This window comes from Paramacrobiotus metropolitanus, unplaced genomic scaffold (genome assembly GCF_019649055.1).
Source record: "Paramacrobiotus metropolitanus isolate TYO unplaced genomic scaffold, Prichtersi_v1.0 Parri_scaffold0000082, whole genome shotgun sequence".
In the NCBI taxonomy this organism is placed as follows: Eukaryota; Metazoa; Tardigrada; class Eutardigrada; order Parachela; family Macrobiotidae; genus Paramacrobiotus; species Paramacrobiotus metropolitanus.
The window spans coordinates 585,966-611,459 of NW_026570302.1; the positions used below are offsets into that span (position 1 = coordinate 585,966).

At 44.3% G+C, this 25,494-nt stretch overlaps 3 protein-coding genes across 3 annotated transcripts; 2 read left to right on the plus strand and 1 right to left on the minus strand.

Moving 5' to 3' along the window:
- Positions 1–15,764: 15,764 nt before the first annotated feature.
- Positions 15,765–18,662, minus strand: LOC129595786 (uncharacterized). The gene is made up of 2 exons (XM_055492896.1): positions 17,514–18,662; positions 15,765–16,100 (listed from the first exon to the last, which is right to left on the minus strand). Exons 1-2 carry the CDS (start codon positions 18,316–18,318, stop codon positions 16,057–16,059), a joined length of 849 nt encoding a protein of 282 aa, XP_055348871.1. The 5' UTR covers positions 18,319–18,662; the 3' UTR covers positions 15,765–16,056.
- A 3,141-nt stretch (positions 18,663–21,803) lies between these two features.
- LOC129595769 (uncharacterized) lies at positions 21,804–22,928 on the plus strand. The gene is made up of 4 exons (XM_055492873.1): positions 21,804–21,903; positions 22,016–22,400; positions 22,465–22,836; positions 22,911–22,928. The coding sequence occupies exons 2-4, from the start codon at positions 22,086–22,088 to the stop codon at positions 22,926–22,928; spliced, it is 705 nt and encodes a 234-aa protein (XP_055348848.1). The 5' UTR covers positions 21,804–21,903; positions 22,016–22,085.
- A 55-nt stretch (positions 22,929–22,983) lies between these two features.
- On the plus strand, positions 22,984–23,623 carry LOC129595805 (uncharacterized). The gene is made up of 2 exons (XM_055492914.1): positions 22,984–23,325; positions 23,382–23,623. Exons 1-2 carry the CDS (start codon positions 22,993–22,995, stop codon positions 23,544–23,546), a joined length of 498 nt encoding a protein of 165 aa, XP_055348889.1. The 5' UTR covers positions 22,984–22,992; the 3' UTR covers positions 23,547–23,623.
- Positions 23,624–25,494: the final 1,871 nt, after the last annotated feature.

The following is a 25,494-nucleotide window of genomic DNA, read 5'->3' on the forward strand; positions in this document are numbered from 1 at the left end:
GCTTTAAAAAAGCTGTGGATCTGCATTCCCCGGACCTCTCTTTCGTTTTCCGTCCAAGGAAACTGACCATTTCTCTGGCTTCTTCGCCGAGCACTCCCAGGGTTTCCACGGCAAAAGGATAAAACCACTATTCTTCGCCCAGCTGCCGATAGTTGTATCGCTTCCGGCATTCTGCTTGGTGTGCTTTACCAGTACTGTACTGTTGTAAAAGTCATGTTATTACTCCTTTTAATCCGAAATTGTCAACTGCGGCGGTATAAATGAAACAGCTGAAAACATTTGACCTGCTGTATACGAATTACGAGGTAACACTTAATCGAATTGCCACGCATTCATTCGGAATAAAAGTAAACGGGGAGTGGTGTAACTGGTACGAGGAGGGGGTAAATACACGGGATAGACAGAAAAAACGGCAATAATAAGGGATAACCATTCACGTGTTGTGCAACACGGCCAGCCACCAAGGGAAGGCAGTTCAGTAACACAGTGCAGAACAGCCGTTGAGACTCCAGTCTCGAGCTGTTTCTCCGTAGACTTCTATGTTAAATTCAACCACCTTCGTCTTGCACATTTCAGAACTAATCCGCACAATTGATAGCTCAAAAGAACAAGAAAAAATTTACAAGATTTTTTATACCAAACAACTTGCCACTTACGAAAACTGAAGCAAGATTGAGCCATTTGAGTTTCGTAGACTAAGCATAGGAGTTGGATGGTTTGCTTCCACGGAGCTCCTATGCTTTGTCTATGGAAAACTTAATTGGCTCTAGCTTGTCTTATTTCTCATAGATCACGGTTTGCGTGGTATCGAAAATCTTGTTAATTTTTTCTTGTTCTTTTGAGCCATTGATTGTGCGGTTTAGTCCTGAAATGTGCAAGATGCAGGTGTTTAAGTTTAACATGGAAGCGTACGGAGAAGGCAGCTCGGGTCTCAAAGCCTGAATTTTATGTAGTGTCGCTGGACTGCCTTCCCTTGGTGGCTGGCCGTGCTGCACAACACGTGAATGGTTATCCCTTGTTATTGCCGTTTTTTCTGTCTATCCCGTGTATTTACCCCCTCCTCGTACTTCAAATATAGGGGGCAAAACTAAACGTGTTCCACGGTTCCCCTGTATTCCCTCGTGAAAATGAAAGTTACAAAAAAGATCTAGTTAAGAATTCGTGTACTATAGAAGTTACTACTAAACGTTGTAAAATATTTTGTGAGCAGCCGATCCTATGTCGAAGTTTAATGTAACTTCTCATCTTTGTTTACTTACACTGAATGCTACACAAAACTTCCACGACAGTTCAACATTTTCATTACCACAAATCGAGAACAGACGCGGCAAATACTATTCGTAAGAAAATAAAAAAAACAATCAGAACGTCGCAATTATTTGCTAAAGTCTGTCCGAAATTCCTGACTTATTTAAGTAAGCCAGGAGAAAAACAACAAAGTTATTGATGCGAAACAAGAAATAATAGGGCAAAAATGATGATTGTAGGAAATGAGCATCGTCGAAGAAGGTTTGAACAAATCCAGGCAGAGGAAATGCGATCGGCTAATTCGAACCAGAAACACCACAGTCGCAGCGGTCACGACGGCATGCGTGTCAAAGCCAAAGGAGCATAAATCTGGAAACGAAGAACGTAATATTCTCTAGCGAATTAAAAATTATCAAGTGAAGTTGGACAAGAAAAATCGGAAAAATAGAAAAATATGTTTTGCTTACTTTTCTACGTGTTGCACAAAATGACGAGCTGAGTACTCCCATCCTTCACAGTCTCGTATGTCACCAGCTCGATCAGGTCGTCCGTCGCCGGGATGTTCAGTGGCGGAATTTCAAATCGTGTGTGCGGTGGAATCACTCGCCCCTCGTGGCCAGCGGTTGGAAGCCAGAGGACACTCCCGAGCGTTGCACTCAATTGCATGTACAACATCACCTTTATAAAAAGGTCCAGACAAAGGAGCGAAGCAGCCTCGGCATTTCAGGTAAAACTTTTTCTGCAGAGAAAGTAGTTCCATCAGCATTAGAATTATTAGCCAGAACTGGAGTCGACTCCTTAATTCTTACCGCGTGAATCCTCCTCATATGCGTGGTAATATGCAGCCAGTTGATCTTCTCACCGCAGAGGGTACACAAGACGTAATAGAACTCCCCCTTTGACCTGCATTAAAGCAGTCATTACAAACTGTATACGAGGAGGGAGTAAGCATCTTCGGTAGCGCGTTCGAATAGTCAAGACTCTTTGAACACTGTGCGTCAAGTGCGTGACAGCATGATTCATTGAACTGCCAACCGTGGAATGTTGCCCATCGGCGTGCACCTCACCGTCAACCGTGGATGGTTGCCCTGATTGACAGTGGCCAAGTTAAACGTGGATTGCCAGCCTTCCGCGGTTGACTGTTAAGCCAGATTTGCAGTCAAACGAGTGTTCAAGGTGTCTTGACTATTCGAACGCGCTACCGGAGATGCTTGTTCCCTCCACGTACTGATGGAGAAAAATCTACACAATTATAACTAACTACCTTTTACGAGCGTGGTTTAAATAAGAACGGACTTCCGATCTAATCAGACACATCACGCGGTGGCAGGTTGCAGTTTCTGTCCAATGCTTGTGCGGCAGGGACAGGTCGAGCCGACGGGTGGCGAGGCGACAGAGTCCCACAGAGTCCAGCATACTTTTCGCCGTCTGTTAAATGCGCAAATAAAATGACTGAGAATCGTACAAATTATGACTTGACCGAACAATTCCTCTACCTCCGGCGAGTTTGAAAGGAACGGTTTAATCCAGTCGTAAACATAACAGGACACCGACGCCTGGTCTTTAACGGATGGCGGCTTCTGTAGACTGCGGGGGAGGAAGACAGAAGATGCAAGTGTAGGTCGACCTTTGTGTTTTGCCAAGAACTGCGCCCACTCCTGGACCGCCTTTTCCATATCCATTGAGAAGCGAATGAATTTATGGAGCTCAGTGTCCATCAGCTAACAGTCAATGTCGGAGTTTCTGTAAACCCGGCAAATGCTTGATTAATGATGATTTTGCAAAAAACTGAAGAAATATTCAGATCTTCATGTTGGACACAAATACTGCAAGTTATTTATGCTCTGGGGAATTCTGCAGTACCCGAAAATTGGGACTTCTTTGCTCAGGTAAAACTTCCCCTTGTTTTCGTATCCATCAAAACTGTCTGGAAAAGCGCAGCGGAAAGTATTCAGCGGGAATACAATCGAACTCATTCCCGGAAGAGGAATCTCTGGTGCCATGGACACCAACGATACGACTGTGTCTAAATTCTGCACCAGATCCGACATGGCGGTGAATCTCAACGCTGCATAAAGCCTCCATCCCTCGCTGCAAACCAGAAAGAATTACAGTTTGAAAATGGGTCGACCCAACATAGACTGTTAAAATATATAAGTATTACACGTTGCAATTCGGACAACGACAGACGATGTCATGATTCTCGTCGGCATTTGCTCCCGGTTGTTTCGCAATCCATTCGTCTGCGCATTTATGACACACTATTCCACTACAGCACGGCGAAATTACAAGGCTATGGAACGGACAATCTACGCCAATCATACACTGAACGGAATTCTTCACATCCTGCAAACAAAACAGAAAACCGTAAAAACAACTTGTAAATGTCCATGGGATAAGTCGAGAATTAATTTTGAAAAATCTTATGATTTAAATTTTACATTTAAAATCCGTTATTCAAAAATAGCTAAACGTACGTATACTGCGTCTAGTAATCTTCTTCGGTGATCTTCCATTTTAGGAGTCGACTCCACGTAGCGCTAACCTGTAACGAGAACCTCCGTTAAACTCTTGAGACGATTGCACACCGAAGCCGTCATGAAAAAAAAATCTATAACCTTCTCGAAGTGTAATCACTTAGACCACAATGCACGGTGCGCCCTGCGAGTCTGCAGCCAACGCTATACAGTACTTACTATAGATAATGCCGATCGAATGAATATGCCAAACGCCAAACCAGAAAACAGTTATGATTACGGAAAGTACCAAGATGCCGCTTCAATCAAGGACACACTGTGATACATTCATATGATGAGAGAGATCTCCCGGCTTCGATCCCGGCGCGGTTGTATTACCGTCCTGTGGCAGCTGCGGCTTGTGCGGCACGGACTGCTGATCGGGGAACAATAATATCCAAAGAATCTGCAATCAGGAAACAAACTGCAATAACCTTTCAGAATTCCTTAATGCTTACGATCATGTTTCATTTAACACAATGCTCAAACTAAATAATCCCAAATCGGACGCCTACAAAGGCTATTATTTTCAGTAATGAAATTCTCTACTAAATGCGTACTCCTGACACATGTCACATTTGAGAAGGAAATCAGAGAGAAACGGATTGTAAACGTAACTATTTACTAGTGATTCATTGTGAAGTTATGAAAAAACGGAAAAAATGAATGCAGTAATGCTAAATAGCTAACAATAAACAACTACCCATCAATAGCTAACCGGGCGTAAACTATCGCAGGAAAAAAACGCAGACTATACAAAAATGGAAAAGCGCGTATTTTCAATAAATTATTTTTTTTAAAAAACGCGTAATTTTTATAACCACCGGTAATAATTTACCATGAGCTGAGGAAATTGTATTGAAGGCTTAATTATCTGTACACAAGTAAAAGTAGTGGCACTTAAAATAAGTGTTTCAGTGAAGCTAGCCTTCATCGTAAGCGGAGCGTTAATAGTACTTTCGGTCCATCATTATGACGAAAAAAACGTAAGTGTTAAACACAGGAGACTTAAACTTTTTCACCGAAACCTTCCTCGAATAACGGTAACTAATTACCTGATCGACAAATTGCGAAAAGCTCCAGCTAACTGCTAGCTGTCAATACGGCCAGGAACCAAGCGTACAAGCACACAGGAACCCGGATCATTGAGATCATAGAGACGCTGATCTACAGCAAATTCTCTATTTGGCACAGCCTGCGCTCTACTTTGGCTACAGTGACTACACACCGCCACTGTCGCTTAACGGGTATTTGCAAGTTTACGATATCTTGCAGCCGTTTTCCTTTCTCTGGCTCTCCGGACTCAGAGTAGTACTTACTTAAAATCCTAGCTTATCGCAAAACTGAATGGTTCTTCAGTCTTACATTCTGCCGATAAGGACACACGTAACAACTACCCTATTTATTAAACTTAACCGCCAGCGAGCAAAGCACTTACACTACGGTAGGCAAACAGTGACGCGCTACGCAACCAAGAAACATCCACTTGGGCCGCTGGGCGCTGGAATCCCTCTTGTTTCGGCTGTAAAAAGGCAATCGCGAAGGCAAGCGTCACTCTACAATCAGATCACCCGACTCTTCACCGCAAACCACCACACTACCGCACTCAGCAAATTAAGGAGAACACGAATCAAATAGACACCGCAGTTCCTCGTCCATACAAATAACAAATGGGAATATTCGTCACAAGGGGAATGATCAACAGTAGTGATTCTTTAGATCAGCCAACGCTACACATCACTCAATTCAGGAGAATTTCGAGTTCAACCGTTTATCAGGATGTTATCCAAATTAAGAGTTATTAGTAGCATTTACTCGTCGAAAAGTAAAAGTAAAAAACCCGAATATGTTGCGCAATTTTTGGTTCGTCAAGTTTTCTGTGCACAACGTTCTCACAGTTCACTGGAAAAACCTGTAAACGGAACCCAGCGGCTTATGCGGCGCGACTCTTTGGCATACCAAAACCGTCTGACCCGCCACCTACCTATTCTTGACTTGCATTCATTACTCAGTAACGCATAAGTACTCAAGCCTTGTGCTGCTAAAAGCTGCCGGTCTTTGTCTTGTTTGCAAAAATTGGTGACTGTATCTGCAGTATTTGGAATTTTGTCCCTACAAAGTCTTTTCGTTTTTTTGCTGGTATCTTTTCATCTTGGTGCTGCTGTTGTTGGGTCGAACCGTGCCAAGTAAGAAACGCCTGCGTTTTGCTGCGAATTTTTGTTCTACAGTAAAGTGTGGTTGTTTTTAGCATGTTGAGCGACGATGAATCGTTATTTGAAGGATGCTTTATAATTGATCCCCGACCTTACAAGTCTCAAGAAGCAATCCTCGTAGCCCTGAAAACAGCTACCACAAGGGTTGTGAAGGAACCGAAAGAAGAGACGAAAAAGGTCGACCTACCGTCTGAATAAAATCCGCGTGCCACCGCAACAAGCGATACACCAGAAGATACATGGCAAGCGCTTTCTGTTCGCGTAAGTGAGGCCCCGTACGATGCAGTGGTGTTATGCATGTTCTGTTTATACAAATTTCCTGTAACTGCACATAGGTTTTGCCCATATATTAATAAAGTTAGCTATTTTCTATTTATTTTGTTACTTAATACAATACAATAAATTTCAGGTACCAAAACGTGAAACTTCTATCTATCAAGAGCCGACCGGACCGAAAAAGAGCAATGATGAATTCGATGATTTTGATTATGAAAGTCTAGCGTTTGAAGACGAAATTGTCTTACCGAAAAGAAAAAACAAAAGTAACGGATAAAATTACTTTTTAAAGTCCATCTTGTTGAAAGCGGTTCTAGGGTCGACCCGTTTTATTTACTCGAAGAGATGTGATTTTAATTACATGATAAATCGCTTATTCGGTATACAGATATAGAATTCAGGATAATTATGCTTTCCATATATACACACAACAGGTCTAAACAGAATATCGATAGCCACTACATCGTACTGCTGACAATCCAATCGCAAGAATTTTCTTATAAAAGGCGGATTTGTACCATCTGGTAGTGTAATGGCACTAAACGGCTCAGTTCCGATATGCTCAACAGCAGCATAAATACTTCGCACAACCGATTCAAAAAATAACGAATTTTAGCAGCTTCAGTATTCTGCCCGTCACCGTTTGGAACCAGTAATTGCACCGCCGCTCTTTTCTGCGAGTACCGTAACACTCCAGTTCAACGCCAACGCTCCTGATTACTCGGTTTCGGAAGCTGCTTGGACAACCTCCTAGCGCTTCTTGCAAATGTCCTATCTTTTTTAGAATTTGCAATTCCAAATCCGCATCATACATGGGTCAACCCGCTAATTTATGTCATCACTAGTGCCAGTCGCTGACTGGTGACAGCGCGAAGCCTCTAAATGTTGATAATTTCGTACAATTTGTTAAGCCACGTCCGTACTGCCATGAACCGATTTCGTTAATCCACCCAAAAAGTCCGCAAAGTAAAAGGTCGACCATTGATATGCGGGCACCCAGTTTTCTAGGGCTGTAGAGAGATGAATAAGTTGGTGAACGTTAAACAACATCCGTCGCTCTCCGTACAATTGTTGGAATCGCTGGCAATAACGAAAAATAAGGCCCTGGGCGGTAGCAGCGTGGTCATTTAGTAACCCACCATGATCCAACATGAGATAGTGCATTGCTGTCACTAAATCTAGCAGATTGTCACAAAGTACATGAGGCAACTGTCCATCCAATGCATAAAAAGCTCCATACATGAGAAAATTAAGATACTCAGAGGCGTGATACGACGAACATTCCGATATGGGGGGAATTGTGCGGCTAAATTGTGATGGAAAGATGATACGGGAAATTCGCAGGTCGACCTCGATCTGAAGATTAGCAGACAAGATCTTCCTTTTTTTGTTGTTAATATTGGTGTAAACAGGAAGAAAACACATGGGGTCCTTCATCCAGTACTTGCACAGCTTTTTGGTGACTCCCAAAGCAACAGCGTGGAGAAAATCAGGAGGACAGTGCACATCGGGACTGAAAGAGGGGATTCGAAACAAACTGCTTGCACGAATAATTCCATGGCATTGTTTATTGTGCTGCAAAGCAACCCGTGCACTGCGGATATACTGCTGACGATCTTTGTTTGCCGAAACACGATCGAAGGGGTACACGCGAACACCATCAACTACTTTTCCGGTGTGTAGGCACGCAGTGCATCCGTATTCTCCAGCAAAAGATCCATGACACAAGATGTCATTTCTCGCAATGGTATCAGCCACCCATAATGCCGGCTTTATCGCACTAATTCCGTCCGCTTGGGTCGACCCATTTGCAGTATCTGTAAGTTCCGCTGCAAGGAGTTTTAGGATAATATCCATGTTCGGTTTCGCCTTTCCCACCGCAAGGGCAAATAAAAACCGGTCACGGTACCGCTTACGCGTAGGAAGCTCGTTGATTATGTAACTAACAACTGTAATTGATCCGTTCAAACTACCATTGAACCCAAACGTTTGTCCATCGTCCACATGAAATGTCAGCGATACATCTCTTCCGTGTATATTTAGTCTTTGATATCCCTTCCCCCAAAAAATGTCCAGATTTGTAAAGCTGTTTCTGAATTTAAATACATCGCCTCCTTTGTCCGATTTTACATAGCGTTCGACAGTGCTACCAGTCGGAAACGTGTAGAAAATGCTTCCTCGCTTTCGGTTGTCTTTGATGGTTTTATGGGTCGACCCGCACTCTGCACTCGAACAGCATATTGGATCCCGAAAACTGTTTTCTTCTCCGATATAGTTTTGATGTTCGTAGCAGAAATGATGGATATTGGGATTCAGCAGATAAGGCGTAAGAAACGAATCGAGATAACACAGATTTTCAGGAAACTCCGACGTATCCTTGGGTAGTTTCTTGAAAAAGCTCAACATTGCCCCTTGTTGAACGCGAGGCATTTTGTGTTTCCTGCAGATCCGCACGAACTGCATGACATTTCCCAGGGTGTCGACACCGGAATCACCTTCACCCTCTTCAAGTATATCCGAATCCGAGCTGGCATCTTTTTGAGGTGTTGAAACCACTCGCGAAACATACGCTCCGTCATCCCAAGTGCCGTCAGGAGACATACTCTTGAAATAAACATTTTACGCACTGAATTACTTTATTTGATAAATATTTCGGATGAAGCGAACAAAACATGACTCCTTTTACTTTTAGACGGAACAATTAACATCACTGATAACATGTAAGTTTTTCAAACAATAGCACTCGTAGCATAATAAATTAAAAAATTTAATGAGTCAGAATAAAAATACCAGGGAGTCGACTCCTTCCGGCTGCGATTCGCTATCACTTGACTCAACAATTCGAGGGTTGGCCACTTTTCCGCGATTTCTCCAGTGAGATGTTTTCGGCAATAGTCCATCTTCATACAAGTACGATCGATACCGTTTTCGGCGTTTACGCTGTTTCTCCGCCATTGTTTAAATAATTTAAAGATGAAATTTGTAACTAAAAAATGAATAATTTAGTCAAAATATCTTCGCGTGAACTGTAGCAGCAAAAAGATAAAGACGCCGCCACTATTGTTGTTTCGCTTTATCAAGCCGCGCGCATAATAGCCGGCAGCGCTGTTTTTTTTCCGGTTGAACTGAACTGTGTTTGCTTGTGTGCGGCACCAGTTGTAGCAGATAGTCGCCGCGGGCCGATGGTAACCAAATCTGTATGTACGTATCGAAAGAGAAGGGGTCGACCCCGGTAAACGTAGATGATATGGGTACGCCCGATTCGTGCCGTCCGCATTTTTTCTTTCAGTCCCACATATGCATGTAGTCTTTGAGTTGTGCGCGGTGAACAGGTTTACGATCTCTGTTCTTCAAATTCTTCGTTTTGTTTACTTAGTTTTCTTCGTTTCTTGGTTCTTTCCAGCAACAGCGTACTATGTCTGCTCAAAAAGATAGACCGCCTACTCAAAAGGGTAGAACGCAGCGTGTGAAGAAAGTTTCCGGATCCTTGAACGAGGACGACATAGAAATGGATGATCTACAGCGTCAACAAAAAGAAATTCATGCCCGACATGACGCTCGAAAAGGTAGCATCCAACTCGAAACTGTAAAGATTTCTGGGAGTCGACTCCTGATCAGTTTAGCCGTTTTCTAACAAACCTTATATGATTTCGCATATCTGGAATTAGAAATGGTGAAAAACACCAAATCAGAATGTGTTAAAATTCTAACCTTATTTTATCGGCAGTTGGACGTTAACTAGTTATTACTGACATTAACAGCCGTATCGTTTGTCATCGATTTCACACTAAAAAAAACTTCAGATTTTGAGCTGCTTAAAGGTGCCTGAATGGAATCGACTCCAGTCTGTTTTTTTATTTTTTAACCGAGTTGTATAGACAAAGGTAACGCAAGTACTTGTTGATGGATACTTGTTCTACTACTAGTAACAATAAGGAATTTTTCAGATTATTGCGTTGTTCAATTTGCTGAGGACGGTCTTGTTCACATTATTTCTATGGAGCGGCAGTCCAGCAGCGCGGCATGGCGTTTGGAAGAAATGTCCACATATGAATCACTGCTGAAAGAGAGGGATATTATTAGCGTGAAGGCACCAAAGAACCAAGACGCTCTGCAACGCTTCTTCACGGCTCGGGTTGTTAAGGTCTCTTCAAGTGAAAAAGTTGCTGTTTCCGTTGCAAAGAATTTGGAATCGCGAAAGGCAAGACAGTGTTGCAAAACGTTCATTAATGCCAATTTATTTTTATTATAATATTTCGTCACTCTTAGAGTCGCTGTGTAGTTTGTCAGCAAAGCAATGTTTTGCAGAAAGGAAAGGGCGCGCGGACGCTGGAGTCGACTCCATCCAAAAAGAAAAGTCAAGAAGACCTGCTCAACGAAATCAGTTCAGAGTCTGAATCCCAAACTGATGCTAACAACACCCAGGATCTCAGTTGCAACTGGAGATTCGATCCCTATACCGGAAAGCCCGTTGGACAATGTAGTCCCGTCGCAGCCGGTAGCGGAAGCATGAAAGGAAAGCAACCAGGTACAGAGAAACTCGGTTGCCGTTACTTTTTGTTTTAAGTTATTTAAAATATATATGTAAATTTAGAGTTGCCGGCACATAAGCGGAAAAGACAGGAATTTGAGGAGTCTGATGGTAAGTGGTTCCGATTGCTTTCTAGTACAGCAGGTCGACCTTTCCATGGTAAGCTCGAGCTGGCGTAAGAACGCTTGAATATTGCCACAAGTCAGCATTACATCTACTAGCCATTAACATGTACTGTACGTTCTTGGCAGGAAGTGATGATGACAACTATACATGGTACAGGCTGTCTCCCCCTACGGGCAAACCAAAACTGCCGGCAATTGCGGCCCGAGAATTGTTTCCTCAAAAGATTATGCGTAGGTTACCCGTCAAAGACCCAAATAATCGCATTTGCATATTCCGGTATTGACATATCATTTAGGAGCCGACAAAGGTGATGACGCCGATTGCCCTGCTTACGGCAAGGAGTCGACTCCACCGATGAAAGTTAACAGAACCGTTTGCATGTAAATATGGTGCTCTGATTACTTTCAGCATTCGCTTGTGCTATTTTTCAATGCATCTCTTCTGTTCGTAGATTTTTACGCTGAGCGACGTGGCGGCTCATCAAAAGTGGAGAAGCAAGCTAGCGGTACAAGTACTTATTAAACAATTACCTAACCGTTACACCGGTAAAACCATATTTTTCTAGGCACAAAAAGTGCTGGGAATGCGAAACACAAAGGTGCGGCATATCCTATTTCAGATTTTTTCATACAGATGCTGCACAGATAAGCATGGTCTTTTTTCAATAATTTTTAATAAATAACTTTTATTGGATGAGGTCGACCTTTTTCCGTGAAGTTTTTTTGATGTTTCACATAGATTCTATGATGGAAGAGCAAAGAGAATTGGCTGAGAGCTGTCGACAGCAGCTGAGACTGAAAACCAGAGAGAAGGTTGCGCTCTATTCTGGATCCGGAGTGTACTTGCCGAAGGGACAGTTCATCAGTTTCGAGGCCCGCTTAAAGCCAAAGAATGCCCTCATGGACGGTGTCAACCATGCGGCGATGTTTTTCCGCAATACAGAAACGGCAACCCGGATCTTTCGGGGAGACCATTATGGCTTGAAGTCTGCGCTGGGGACAGATCTGATGGGCGAATTGATGCTTATTATTTAAAATTTCAAAAACCGCTTATGACATTATCACCATGGAAAATTTTTGATCGTAGCTTACATCAATGGATACCATCCAGCTACGGCCGGGAAACAGTTGAAGATCCAGGAAGCAGAGCTGATCCGGGCTTTCAGCCATAAGCTGTACTACCTGCGTAATCATGGGAAGGGGTCGACTCCACGCAAAGGTTAAGCGTTTCCTACGAAATCAGTGTTAACTTTGGCGCGATGATGTTTTATTGGCAATTTTACCACTGGCGGAATACGTCGATTTAGCGTTTTGCATTTATGACACCCACTAGCATATTTTTGATACCTTACGTGAATACCAAAAGTGCACGCGATGTTTTATTTTTATGCACTTTTTGGGTTCGTTTCCTGTATCTTTAGTCTCCGAAATGTGTTGCACTGTTACCTACAAGTGTTACTGCGAAACTTACAATAAAACTTCTAAAAACGAGTTCCAGATTAAGTTGGTAATTGTAAGTTCTACACTAACTTTGTGGCACAAAAAGGTATAGCTGCTGTTCAAAAATTGTTACAAAAAAACTTATACATTTTCGCGGGGGATTGCTACCGTCACCCGGCTGGTGTTTTACGTTGTGGCTAAACATGGCGCTTATGTACCGCGCCAGATTTAACCATATGTACTGCCGTAACGTCACACTCCAGGCGGGTGACGGCAGCAATACAGGGGAACCGTGGAATACGCTTAGTTTTGCCCCCTATATAGATACTTTTATTCGTATAATGTGGGTTACCAATCTAACAATATGGTTGCTCGCAAACCGCCACGGTAACATGTATTATCAACAGCGCAAGGTTTTCGTCTGACGCTGCAGGCCGAGTAACCGGTTTCGTTTTTTTTCGAAAAGTATCCTCACTTCGATATTTATTTCTCAACAGCCGGCCAATTCACTACGTATAAGTTTCGAATACCCGGTCACCTGGATCTTTTGTTATCTATTTCCCAACTCTATCCGTTAAGAGACCGGATATGGCCGCTAAGCTGGTTTACCTAGTCGTTGTTTGAACGGGGATCAGCAGTTATTTATGCAAAACGTCACAGCTGTTGGACCGGGTTGTTCATAATGTTGCTGTAAAGTAAGAGTGACCGGTTGAGAAATGTGGAAGTACATATCCTAACGTTCCTCTCATTTTTTCTGCTCACTACAAAGTTCACCAACGAGGCCTTAGGCCCGTCAAGAACCACCTACTAAATGCATTTCAGCAACCATACTATCCCTGCAAGCTACGAAGTGTCTCGGGGCAACCGTTTTTATTGGAACTGCAATACTTTGTAATGGTATTGTTGCTTGGAAATGGAATTTCCGTAACAATAACGAAATATCGCGGTAATCGTAATTTTATTTTTTTTTACCCTTCCTGAAATATGAATGGCCCCCTTGGGGGCCGGGGGTCTCTTCATAACCGCTTTTTTATTTTGTTAATCTGCCCAATAAATTCCACAATAGAAGTAAAATCAGACAATGATTCAAATAGTAATCTGGGCCCGCTTTCCTCTTCTAAAAGTACAAAAACTGCTTTGTAAGGTTGAAGCAGCGCGCCTGACGGCAATGTGCATTGTGCATAATGCACATAAAATTGTTTGAGTTGAAACAAAACTAATTATTATTTTACTGAGGAGCTTTTGTACCAATCTCGTACGTTTTGCACTAAAAAGAATTATTAGAATGATGACAAGAGATTATGTACCAAAAATTCTCGTGAACATCCAATAAATTGCAGTTTAATTGCAGTTTTTGAGAATCTGGTCACAGGATATGGCATTGCTAAGGATAATACTTAAAAATTGCAATAATAAGTTGCTGAATATTGTACAAATTTGTGGACGCTAATAAGATGAAGATTCCATTTTGGTGTCTTCACCTTTGCACCGCATTAAATGGTAGGTCATGCTCGTACTTTTCAGTTTGGATGTACGTCTATACTCTATAGCTTTACAAGCTCGTATTCTCCAGTTTGCACCGGTTTCAAAACTTTTTTGGTTCGCTCATCTTGTACGCCAGTTCGGTACTAAGCAGTTGTAACTAATGAGTACTTGGTGGAAGCTAATGGTCAAAGTACTGGGTACAGTAGTGAAAATGCTTAAGCTTTCATTCCAGCAAAAGCTCCGCTGTACCTTATATGTAGTTTCCATGACAATGGTGGCCACACATATTACTCACCATGGCACATAGGGGTCCTCCAAATTCAGAAAAATCTCATCTTCTGAAAAAAGATAGTATAGTACCCAAGTATGCTTAAAAAAATATTTTCAGCTGCTGTAATTCAGATAGGCGTGGCCAGCGCAAATTAAAACAGTACGCAATACCGCATACGTACTATGTTATTTCAATCATCAATGCACAGCGCAGGCTTTATTCATACGAGTACATAGCAGTCATTGCAAGACCATTCGCATGGACTCGGGCAGCTGCACAGCACCGAGGCAAGTGAAACCCGCGTGCGGTCGTCCCTGTCATCGCTTTCAAATTGCCGACTTTCAAAAATGTGCTATTATCTATCATGTGTTATAATTACACTACGGGTAAAAAATGCGAAAAATTTTCTTGTAATAATTTAACACACCAATCCAGAAATAAACAAATTTTGAAGTTTGACAGCGGTGGAAGGGACCACCGCAAAAAAATTCAATTAAGAAAGAGAATTTTTTGTTAGCTTGTGCTGACCATAGGTCAGCGGTGGTGACTATGTTGCCTGCTGACAACAATGCCGATGGACAGTCTACTGCATACAAACGTATAATTTTGTAATAATTATAAAAACAGGAAATACGTAAAATCAATAACTTATTTAACTACCCCAAAAAAGTGCTTCAAAACAGTAGCACATAAATGGTCAACAAATTGACCACTGGTCAGCAAAAAATTAAAACCTGTTGAAACCCTTTTCTTTGCATTTTGACCACTAAGAGTACTAGATATATAAAACATAGAAAACAAGCGATGCTGACAATATTCCTTCGCAAACTTTCATCCCTCTCTTATGTGACATTTTACGAAGCAGCCTTTGTGGAATTTAACATTGCACTTGCTGCCTTGATGAACACGCCGAGCCGCCTTTACACTGCGTGCATCATTCGGACTTGCACGTTTCCTGTGTGGCCGCAGACTCGCAGTGGTGGGTATAGGGAAAGCGGCGGAAATGATCCAGCTGTAAAAGCGATTGACGCCGAACCAAATATTAGTAGTCACGTGCACTTTTTCTAACACATTATCGGCCGGATCAGGATTTAACCTACATAAGGCTGTCGCAAAGGTCTTCATCACCAATTTGATCGTTCCAGTTTGCAATCGCCCGAGACTGGCCAAAACTCAAAATTCGCATGTTTCTTTAAAGCTGCGCGGCTCCATCGCTTTGCTTGCCCAAGCGGCATTCGGTATCGAAGGCAGAGAGCAGCAGAGTGCAGGGTTGTGCTGCCATTTCACCGTGCTACGTACAGTGTCGTACACTGGCGGTAGAATTACAATCAGAACTAAAGCATCAAGACTGCCATGCCGACCGCCCGGGGTGCCGTTCTGGTATCCCATTTTCTGCTAGCTTTCAAAACCAAAACCTCATGGCGCATGTTTTGCGTCCGAACCGACAGCAACTTACTCCGTTTACGCAATGAAAAGTATCTGTCGAAAGTGCACCCGCCCGTGTATTCATAACCCTTCATGGGCAATGGTGCCGGAAGGCGACACACGTTTTTAACGGATTGTGGCCATCTATGGTTCGACTTTTAGAATCCGCATTAGACATTTTCGAATAAAGCGTTGTCAGTATTACCTTGCTGATTTATCTGGGTTTAATTATTCATCCACCAATTAGTTAATTAGCAAAACCTACGAGAGGTCAGAAAGTTCAAAATTAGCAATTTTCGCTCATCTATTGTTCTTAATTAACTGAAGACACAAGTTCAAATTATGTTTTTTTTGCTGCTTTAAAGTCCCTTATTGCTTATTTCGTTATGGGATAACGATTAACTGCTGCCGATCGCTGGGAAAAAAATACCAAACACCTTGTCGCCTCCAGGCACCAATGCCCGTCAACGGGTTAACATTACACACAAACTGAACCATTTTAATAAATTTCCAAGCAGTTTCAGCATCAGATTTGTCCGCTGCTTTTAGGATTTCCGGGTTTCCGGTAATCTATTAAATAAAAGCAAAGTTAGAATTAAATTAAAACTGAACCAGAATCTGTTCAAGGATTAAACAGTTTGCCGTGAAGGTCAAACCAGCATGCTTGCTTCAGCTTTGGTGCGTTCAAAGCAAGTTTGTCGATTTCAAGCAAAACAAAATATTTTGTAGCCTGCGTGTCAGTAAAGAGTAGTGCAATATTTCTATACTGTACATTTCCGCTCTTCTGCTACAGTTACCCGCGAGAGAGACATCTTTTTTATAATATGAAAAGTATCTTCACTGAGCATCAACTTTTGATTTTTTCGGCTTTTTTCGTGTGACTTTTTAGACATTTTAGCTACAATTTTTTTCGTTCATCACAGGCTGGAGCAAAAATAGCCGGTTCCGCTAGTAATCATAGCCGAAAGACCGTTTTGTGCGAGAAAAGTCAAGTTTGTCGAGCTTTCCAAGGTGCACTGAAACACAACTGAAGTCAGGTTTTGTTAGCAAACACTGCAGTGCCAAGTTGGGGCAGTTGCACAAGATCGTTAGTTTTGCCAATGTATTACAGATCTACATTACTGTAATTCCTTTATGCCAGCGCTTAACTGCTTACAGTTTACACAGCGACTGACCCAAAAGATAGTTGAGCTGACCTTACATTACTTGTTTTACATTAATATGAAAATGTGATGATCATTCAGCTGAAAATGCTGAGCTCAACTTTGAAATTAAATTTCGGTCCTATTTTCAGATAACGTGACTTTTAAAACGGACTTAATAAATTTCGACGATCATATTTTACCTGGAAATAAAAAATTAGATCCATAAAGTATTAAGTACTTTATTAAGAATAAAGTATTACATTTTGAAAATCTCTTAAACATTATGGAAAAAATGTTTGCAATGGATGGCTTTCAAAAAAATATAATTAATAGCGTTCGTTGGCGTCGTTTAGAAGTTCGACAGTAGCTAGGGAAACTCATCCTTATCATCGCACTTTGAAGAGATGCTCCAAAGGGGGCGACTTTTCACTGCCCTCCTGCAGCAATCTGGGATTCCAGATTACTGACAAGCATGAACGGAACTTACCACTGCCACCAAAAATTTACCTCAAGATGCACAATCATTGAAAACTGGTTTTTAAAATTTAAAAACCAGTTTTCAATGATTGTGCATGTTGCGTATACGCGAGGTCAGTGCCTTATAACACTCATGGTTCTCGTACTGTAAAAGTAAGGTAAACAACCATTATAACGCAGAATTAACATAACATTTTTCAGCACTTAAAATTTAGAATAATACCGCTGAGTCACGTGATTGTGTTTAGATCACGACGTTTCCCCTTTCCAGTACATAACCCCATTTAAAAACATTTTACGGGAAATCATCTAATGCCAAGGTATAATTATGCACCTAGGGTAGTTCTTATGTTACGCTTACCCGTGAGAAGTCCAGATAATATTAATTTATCCTGGTACTGAAGTTTAGATCGACATCGCCAAATATAAGACAGAGTTCGGTCTTTAAGGTCCACGAACGAAACCGCGCGGATATCATACTCCGTCCGACGAAACGCATTGCCGTTCAACTGTTGCAGCAATTTATCCAGATTCACGTGACTATATTTCGGGAACGGGATTGTACGTTTCTCGAAACATCCTGGTTCGACTGGCTCAGGCCGAGAGCCCAATCCATGAACCTTATAGTAATCGTGCCAATTGCCCGAAGATGGAAGCTGGGCTGGAGTGGCGAGGCCTACAGTGGCCCACCAGTCGCGCGCCACTCTCCAACGCAATCGCTCCACAGGAACCAGATCCGTGCGCTGCTCCTCCTGCATCCATTGAACTATGGCTACCCCGCACCGCTCGTGACGGATACCGCGCGCCACATTGATAATTTCAGCAGGGAACCAGGTCCATGGACCGGAGGGCGTCGCACGCATTAGAGCATCAACGGGAATGGTCCCATCGGGTTTGCCATAAGCGCTCGCATAGCCAAGACGCCGACGCCTTTCGTCGTGCACTGACTTCAGAACCTTGAAAATTCGAATAAACGGGGTGAATTCGTGTGGTCGGTTGGGACAGAAGTCAATGAAAAGCCCTTTGTCAGAAACGTCCACCACGCGTCCCCTGCGAAATAGGTTGTCGTCGCCCAGAACGTCGACATAGCCGGGGTCCGACATCCCTGTAACTCGAAAGTATCCAGTCCTCGGCAGGCTCAACACCTGACGAAAACCAAAACCCATAAAAACAAAACAATCAGTAACAATCGTACTCCGTATCAGTAACTCCCTGTAACTGCGCGTCTAAAGTTGACAATCGTCGTGCTAAATAGGGAATGTTCAAATGAACGCACTCTCCTTCAGCCTGTTTTTCAACGGGCTGCACTTGCATTACGGATCCGATTGGATGACCGATGTCCCACTAGGATAAAATACGATAAACACAGAAACAAAAGTTATCAAAATACCCAGCGGAAATTGCAAATGGATATGTTCAAAGCGCCGGTGCCGTAAATGCAGAAGCTCCGAGAACTGCAAGAACTACGCTATACAGCAACTGCGAAGAACTCCTCTGCTGATGTATTGAGTGCTGAGCCGCCTTCAGACCGAGAGCGCACGTGCTAGCAGCAGTGCGTAGCAAGTACGCAGAGGCAGCTTCGCCTCGAAACATCCTATTCGCTGCATCCGCGGCATTGTTGTAGGACATGGAATGTCATCCTTACGGGCTTTTGCCTTTCAGTTAATGTTCCATTTTTTATTTTCACTAGATTTTGGATTTATTGTTGTGTAGTACTGAGTAATCGACAGAAGAAAAGCTCCTCTATGTTCAAGAAAACGAGATTTTTTTTGTCAAATCGCTCACGTCGGTCCCATTGAAACCAGATTTAATTAAAATTTTTTACTGGGTTTTATTTTTAATATAAAAAATGTATTTCAACAATACTAGGGTGTGCAACGCTTTAGACTATAAGAGCGAAGCGAAGCCACGAATGCTGATCAAGCTAGTAGTGACAGCCGGTGACGGGGCCGTGATCAGAAAAGTCGAAGACAAAGACTGACACAATAGCCATGCGCACTAATGTTCGCAAAAGAAAAGCGCTTAAAGGTCAGATTAAGAGTACGTATAATGAAAAGCAAAATTTAAAAACTAAGTAACTACTGGCAATTAAGTCGGCGCAATCAGGTGGAATAAGAAAATTAAATTAAACATACCAAGACAACAATGCAGTACGATACCATAATAATTATAACGTAGTAAGATACTAATATACACTGGCATTCTAAACCAAAACATGAAAATTTGCAAAAACCTACGACATTCTCTCCACGATCTGATCAGCAGCCATCAAACGTCTTCGAACTCATCATCCGCCCGGTAACACGCCCAGGAGAATTACAGTAGGTTACCGCGGTTCCTCGCCATGTTGTCAAAATGTTTATACACCTCAACCAGGAAGTACAAGCGCAATCGAAGACAGCTTCTTCAGCTGCAGATCCTTCAAGCCGTCAATGCACCACTTCTTGCCGCGGTAATGCGAGGCCGGCCGCGGATCAGTTGACTGCGTCGCGCACAACGCCTACAATGCAAAACCGTTTTGCGTAACATTCTTTATTGCATTGGTACTACTCGCCAAAGGCATTTATTAAAAGAGCTTGGCTAGAATCTGCTGAACTTTGAACATTTTCCATCGAAAATTATTCCTGTAAGAACTTCACGCATCACAATCGAATTCTTCGGTTTTTAACTACGGAAGTTCGCGATGTCTTGCGCATATCTCAGTAAACGTACATTGACACTTGGGACAGGAAAAAAACGAGGAATTTTAGGTATTATTGTTGCCGTCAAAAAAATTCCCGCAAAAGACAAAATCTGAATGGAAAATTTTCAGTTGAAAAGCATAACGTATGAAAACGCGATTACACTCACCTTGCTGCATTTATGCTCAAAATCATGACTCTCAGTATCAGCGTTGTTATTCGTTGTGATGAACGCGAACCAAGCTGACAAGGTTTCGATTACTTGCGCACTGGGCTTCGGCACGCAATTCTCCAGTGCGTCCCACACCGCGCTGGCCACATCCCCGGTCAATGACAGCCAAATCCCCGACAGCTCAACCGACAGTTGGATCGTTATCGGCTGGCCTGCCTTAAAAAAATCCCAATCAAAAGTACATTTGACCAGATGCATAGCATCGCATGGGAGACCATTACAGGCTGCACTAAAATCGTTCATGCGATTGTTGTTGGATAAAAACCCATCGAATGTGTCAGCCCGTTACGATGCAATTTGCATTTATCATACACATCATCAAAAGCAACAAGAGTTGACCAGACGCACTTCTATGAGTAGTCCAATTAAAATTATTTATATCTGTAACCGGCATAACCGTCCATCTTTATCGAGAATATGTTGGTATATTTACTGACCAAACGTTACGAACGAAGCTCGCTTATTGCGAACAAATTCAGTACTAATGTAATAAGTAATACGCTCGCAGTAACAGGAACTGGATGGCAGATGCGGCTGACGGCGAGCAAATCCCCCAGCCAATAAAAATGCAATTCCGGCTTGGGAAGAAGTTCCAAGATCTGAGTGGTTGCCGCAGGACCATGTGCCAACAAGCGACATTAGACGTTATATAGATGGAGGGAACGCAGTCAGATGCCGGGCTGCTGGTCCGCCACGTACTGGATCATGTCGCACACCAGCATCGCGTAGTCCGTGCCCATCGTCTTGTCAGACACACTGCAAGACAATCCACTGCGTGCCCGGGCGTAGGCAGTGGTACAGAGTCACCCAGCCGAGGAAAGCTTCCGTTCCGCGTGTGGCGGTGCGGATGACGATAGTCGAGCGCAGCGCTGCCGCATCCATGATCCGGTTCCACGTTGCGCAGACCGCACGCAGCTACGCCCGGTCCACAGCGTCAAAGTGGGAAAAAACTTCCTGCCACAATTCCATCGGCCGCGCCCTCTCGTGTTCTATGGTAGGAGTCGTGTCAGGAAGCCTCTTGGCCGCACGGATAAAACGATCATGGCAGAGGTCATCTCCACCCTGAACAGCGCAGCCACACACGGTAGTAGGACACATACAAGGTAGTGCTTCAGCACAAAAACCAGTTTATCACAGAAGCTGAGAGAATCGCTACCTGGGGGATAACGAAAATTAGCGGACAAACTGCGATTTGCTACGGTCGTGAAATCCTTAAATACTGCAGAAACGGTGTATTGTAAATGTACATGCGCGAAATAATACTTCGTAGTTCGTAGAAGTGTACATCATGTACGTGCACTTTACTTCCGAAACGCATTGCAAGTTCCTACTGTACATTATTGCTTCGCTTTCCGCGAGCCATGCTGTATGCTGTACTATTATTAGTAGGAATGTTTCACAAGGGTTCTGAGTTGTGTCTCAAATAAGACCAGTAAAGTCGGATAAAAAAAATAGAGAACCAAAATAAAATTGTGAAGCACGGGATTAATAGGCGCGAAAATGTCACTGACAGAAGCTACTTCCCGTTAAACTGTATGTCGTAAGCGTCTGCACGTCGGGGAGATGTCGTGACGAACCGACTGAGGCGGAGCCAGTTTATCCACACTCCGCGGATTGGTCAGTCGCACATCTACGAAGTGCATGCGCTAAAACTCCGACTCCGGTGCGACCATACAAACACTCGTCAAACAGCTTCGCTACCATAGGAAAATCATGTTATTCTATAAAGGCAATTGTACAGGCACATCTTTGAGCGCATTTCTGCAGAGCCACGAATTACGATCACTGAGGGCAGCTGGTGGTACATGTATTTCCCAGATCTTCTTCACCTAAACACAGTTTGTGCAGAAAACCAATAGTCTAGTATATTAGTTTTATCTTTTTATCTGTTGTAGCTCGTACTAATTGTGCTTCTATCGTGCGTGCACTTAACAGGTTGTGACTTTCCAGTGCGCGTTTGATTGCCGACGGAACTCTGCTGTAACTTTGGCGTGACCAAAAGGTATCAAAACGCAAGGAAATGGACCGCGCCAACGGAATCCCGCTTCGCACGGCCATCGTTCCCACACGTCGCACTCGCCGCACTCGTCTAGTTGCGCATCCACATCAAAACGCCTCCTATCACGATTCCGTCGCCCCAGGGACCTTCATTATGCTCAGTGTGGATCTTGGCCAAGGATTTTGCTCGATGTCCCTTGAAGACTCCAAGGCCCTCATCGAGCAGCTGAACGGCTCCCTGCTGCATCCTTACTGCGGGCAGTTCTCCGTGGTCAGTCTCGTGGACGCAAAGTTAGAAGGCGGTTGTAAGATGGTGACACAAGCGCATGATTTGCCGGTAGGAGTGAACTCGATCCTGTATCCGCCAAATGTTCGGCTCTTTATGGATACTTTTGCTGCAGGGTTTTGCTGATTATCTCCGTGTTCAAGTGTTCCGCAGAATCAAGTATTTGCTGGACCACGCTCCAGCAGCTGTTGACGTCACGGTGAAGGGGCTGCCGGTTGAGTTGATGCAGGAGATCTTCTCCCACCTGGACACTGTAAAGCAGAAGCAGCTGCAAAGAGTGTGCGCCCTGTGGAACCGGATCCTGGTTGCGCCAGCGCTGCGTGGTACGATCGTCATTCGAAGCAACGGACTGACCACATCGGTCCTCGGCTTCATGACGGTAATTCGCTGCTTACATCCCTCCACACAACGCCTTATCCTGACATCTTTCGAGCACGGGCAATGCAGCACCAACTACGTGATGATGTTCCTGGGCAAGGTCTTTTTTGTGGCTTCTAGTCGCGCCGGCATCCGACTGCGTTCCATTCATCTGCACCGCGTCCGACTGAATTTACTCATCAGCCGCGCTGTTACGGGTGATGGCGCTTGCGTCCAACACAAGTCCTCTCGTGGGGACGAGGATCCGGAAAGCGGATACTACTGGATGCAGGATTTCGTCTTTAAGTGCTGTCGTCTGCCGTGCGATACCCTCCACATCGGACCGAACGCGCTGGCGTTAATGGCCTGCGACTTTCACACCGATCCGTTCTACCGGCGCATTTATCGACGCAAAGCGGAGGAATTCACCATTCAGGTCGAAATCGACATTCACGCCACGCGGCTGAAACCGGATGGTGGTTTCGGCTGTGCATTGTGGGAAGCAATGGAGGCGGCGCTGCCGGTACCCAGCGACGGGGACGTGCACGACCTCTTCCAGCGCTTCAGAGTGGGCGGGGATCTGCGTAACAATAACAAACTGAAGGCACTCCTCTGCACGGTACTATTGACAGTTTCTCATTTGCTCTGCTGAGACTGTAAAAATTCGTTTGGCAGGCACTGTGCGCGCTGCAGTCGGCCGATCCGCGTCCGTCGTCGCACTACCACGGGAAGAAGTGGTGTGTGGAAGGACTGGAAGAGGTGCAGTTGGAGAACTTGTCGCGCATTTGTCGTCAGCTGCTTATTGAACTGCGAGAGCTGATGGTGGAACGGCAATGGTGACGTTTGGAAGGGTCTCCACAGTGCTGTTCCGTGTATGATTTGCCATTTCGACGCTAATCTGTGTGTTCGTGAAGACCTGGTCGGCACCTTGCGTTTATTCGTCTTGTAGAAATTGCAGGCTTCTGGTTGTTCATTTTGTCGGCTCACTCTGCTGTATCCGTAGCTGTCGCATTATGATGTCGTATTCATTTCATCTCTTCATTTTTTGCCTCTAATGCTTCGCTGTTACTAGACTTTTTATTTGGTTATGGAAGAACACTGTTCAACACACTACAATGCTTATGGAAGGGTGTTTCTTGTAAACTAGGTACGTAAGTTTGATGAAGCGCGGACCGAAATACAAATGTGTGGAATGTGATTCCATAACGTCGTTTTCCATTTTGCGGTTTTTATGGAAACCCCCGCCCACTTTGAAGCGCTGGTGTTGCGTGTCCAGCACCTGCTCACTCAGCCCTGGTAACGCGGCCTGTACTGCATCCCATAACGCGCAGCCAAAATCACTGCCCAGCGGCAATCGCGCCGTATCGATGTTCATCTGCATCTCCGTTATAAACTCCATGTTTGTGTGCCGCCGATGCTCCGCGATGATTGGAAAGCTGCAGACTAGGGAAACCCGGCAGTTGGTCATGCGAAGCACGGTACCGCTTGGCAGGCAGCGGCATCGCTTCACAAAATCCTTCAGCCAAACATAATCGTAGTCCTCATTCGACAGTGACTGGTGCAGGCCGCACTCGCGATACTCCGTGCTGTTCACAGCGCACTGCACCAAAAAGTCAAATTGGACACGGTGTAGATGGATACTTGGCAAGCTGATTCGGATTTGATGAGCAGCAGCGTAGCGTACCATGCCGCACGCTATCAACGCTTAGTCATAGCCGATTCACCCGGCATCCTTCAGGTGCGTTATGACAACCCGTTGCGTGTCCGGACGTAAGCATTTGTACACCATCGCCAAGCAGAGAATCTCATTTCGATCCTTGTTCCTCCTCCATGCGGATGACGATAATGGAGTGAAGCGCCGGCGCATCCATGAGAGTCCTTGTGGGGCACTCGGTACGCAGCTTCGTCTGATTTACGAAGTCCAAGTGGGAAACGACCTCCTGCCACAATTCCATCGGCAGCAGTAACTGCGCCATCTCGTCATCGAATACCTCGGCAGACTCAGAAAGATTCAGGATCAGGCTCGGCAGTTCCTCGTGGAGACGGATAATGCTTTCCTGAGAACCACGAAAAACATATTAACTGTACTAATCTGTATTTAATCGGCTAGAGGACTGTCAAAAACCGTCCAACTATTAAACAGCGTAGCATTCTTCGCATTGTCAAAGCGTCTTATGAGAAGCGCTGCTTTTCTTCAACATTTGTCTGATGGTACGTCAACTCGCTGGCTACCGTGTCCACCAAATAAACCTGACCGCTGATATGGAGAAGGGGCGATTTAATCGCTGAATAAGTGCCTCGGCTGCTCCCGTGGATAGCGAGCGGGATTCCTCGGCCAGTTGCGCACTGCGCTTGACGAAGGTGCCTTGAACGATTCGGTCGCGGTGCGAAGGCTTGATAACGTGGTTGTTGACATCGGGAAGCAGGCGAACGCGTTCCATGGGGACGCGTTCATTTCATTGCGCGCCTAACGCAGTTCATTTCACATGTGACCCAAATCCACGCACCGGAAGGCGTCTCCGGCACCAGAACCTGAAACCGGAAGGTTCGTCAGTTGTTCGCCAGGGAATCTGATCAGGACGTCGAAGCGCATGAGACGTGGAAGAAGACACTGCCGAATGGCGCATGTCCTCGTCGTAGACAGGGACAGCGACAGACGAAGAGACCGCCTTTGGCCACGTCCACGACGCGCCCGAATCGCGTCTGCTGATCGCTGCCCACAATGCACACGGCCAGCATTCCTCTGGTGAGGTTGACGACGTTGAGCACAAAATGGAGAACGCAGTAG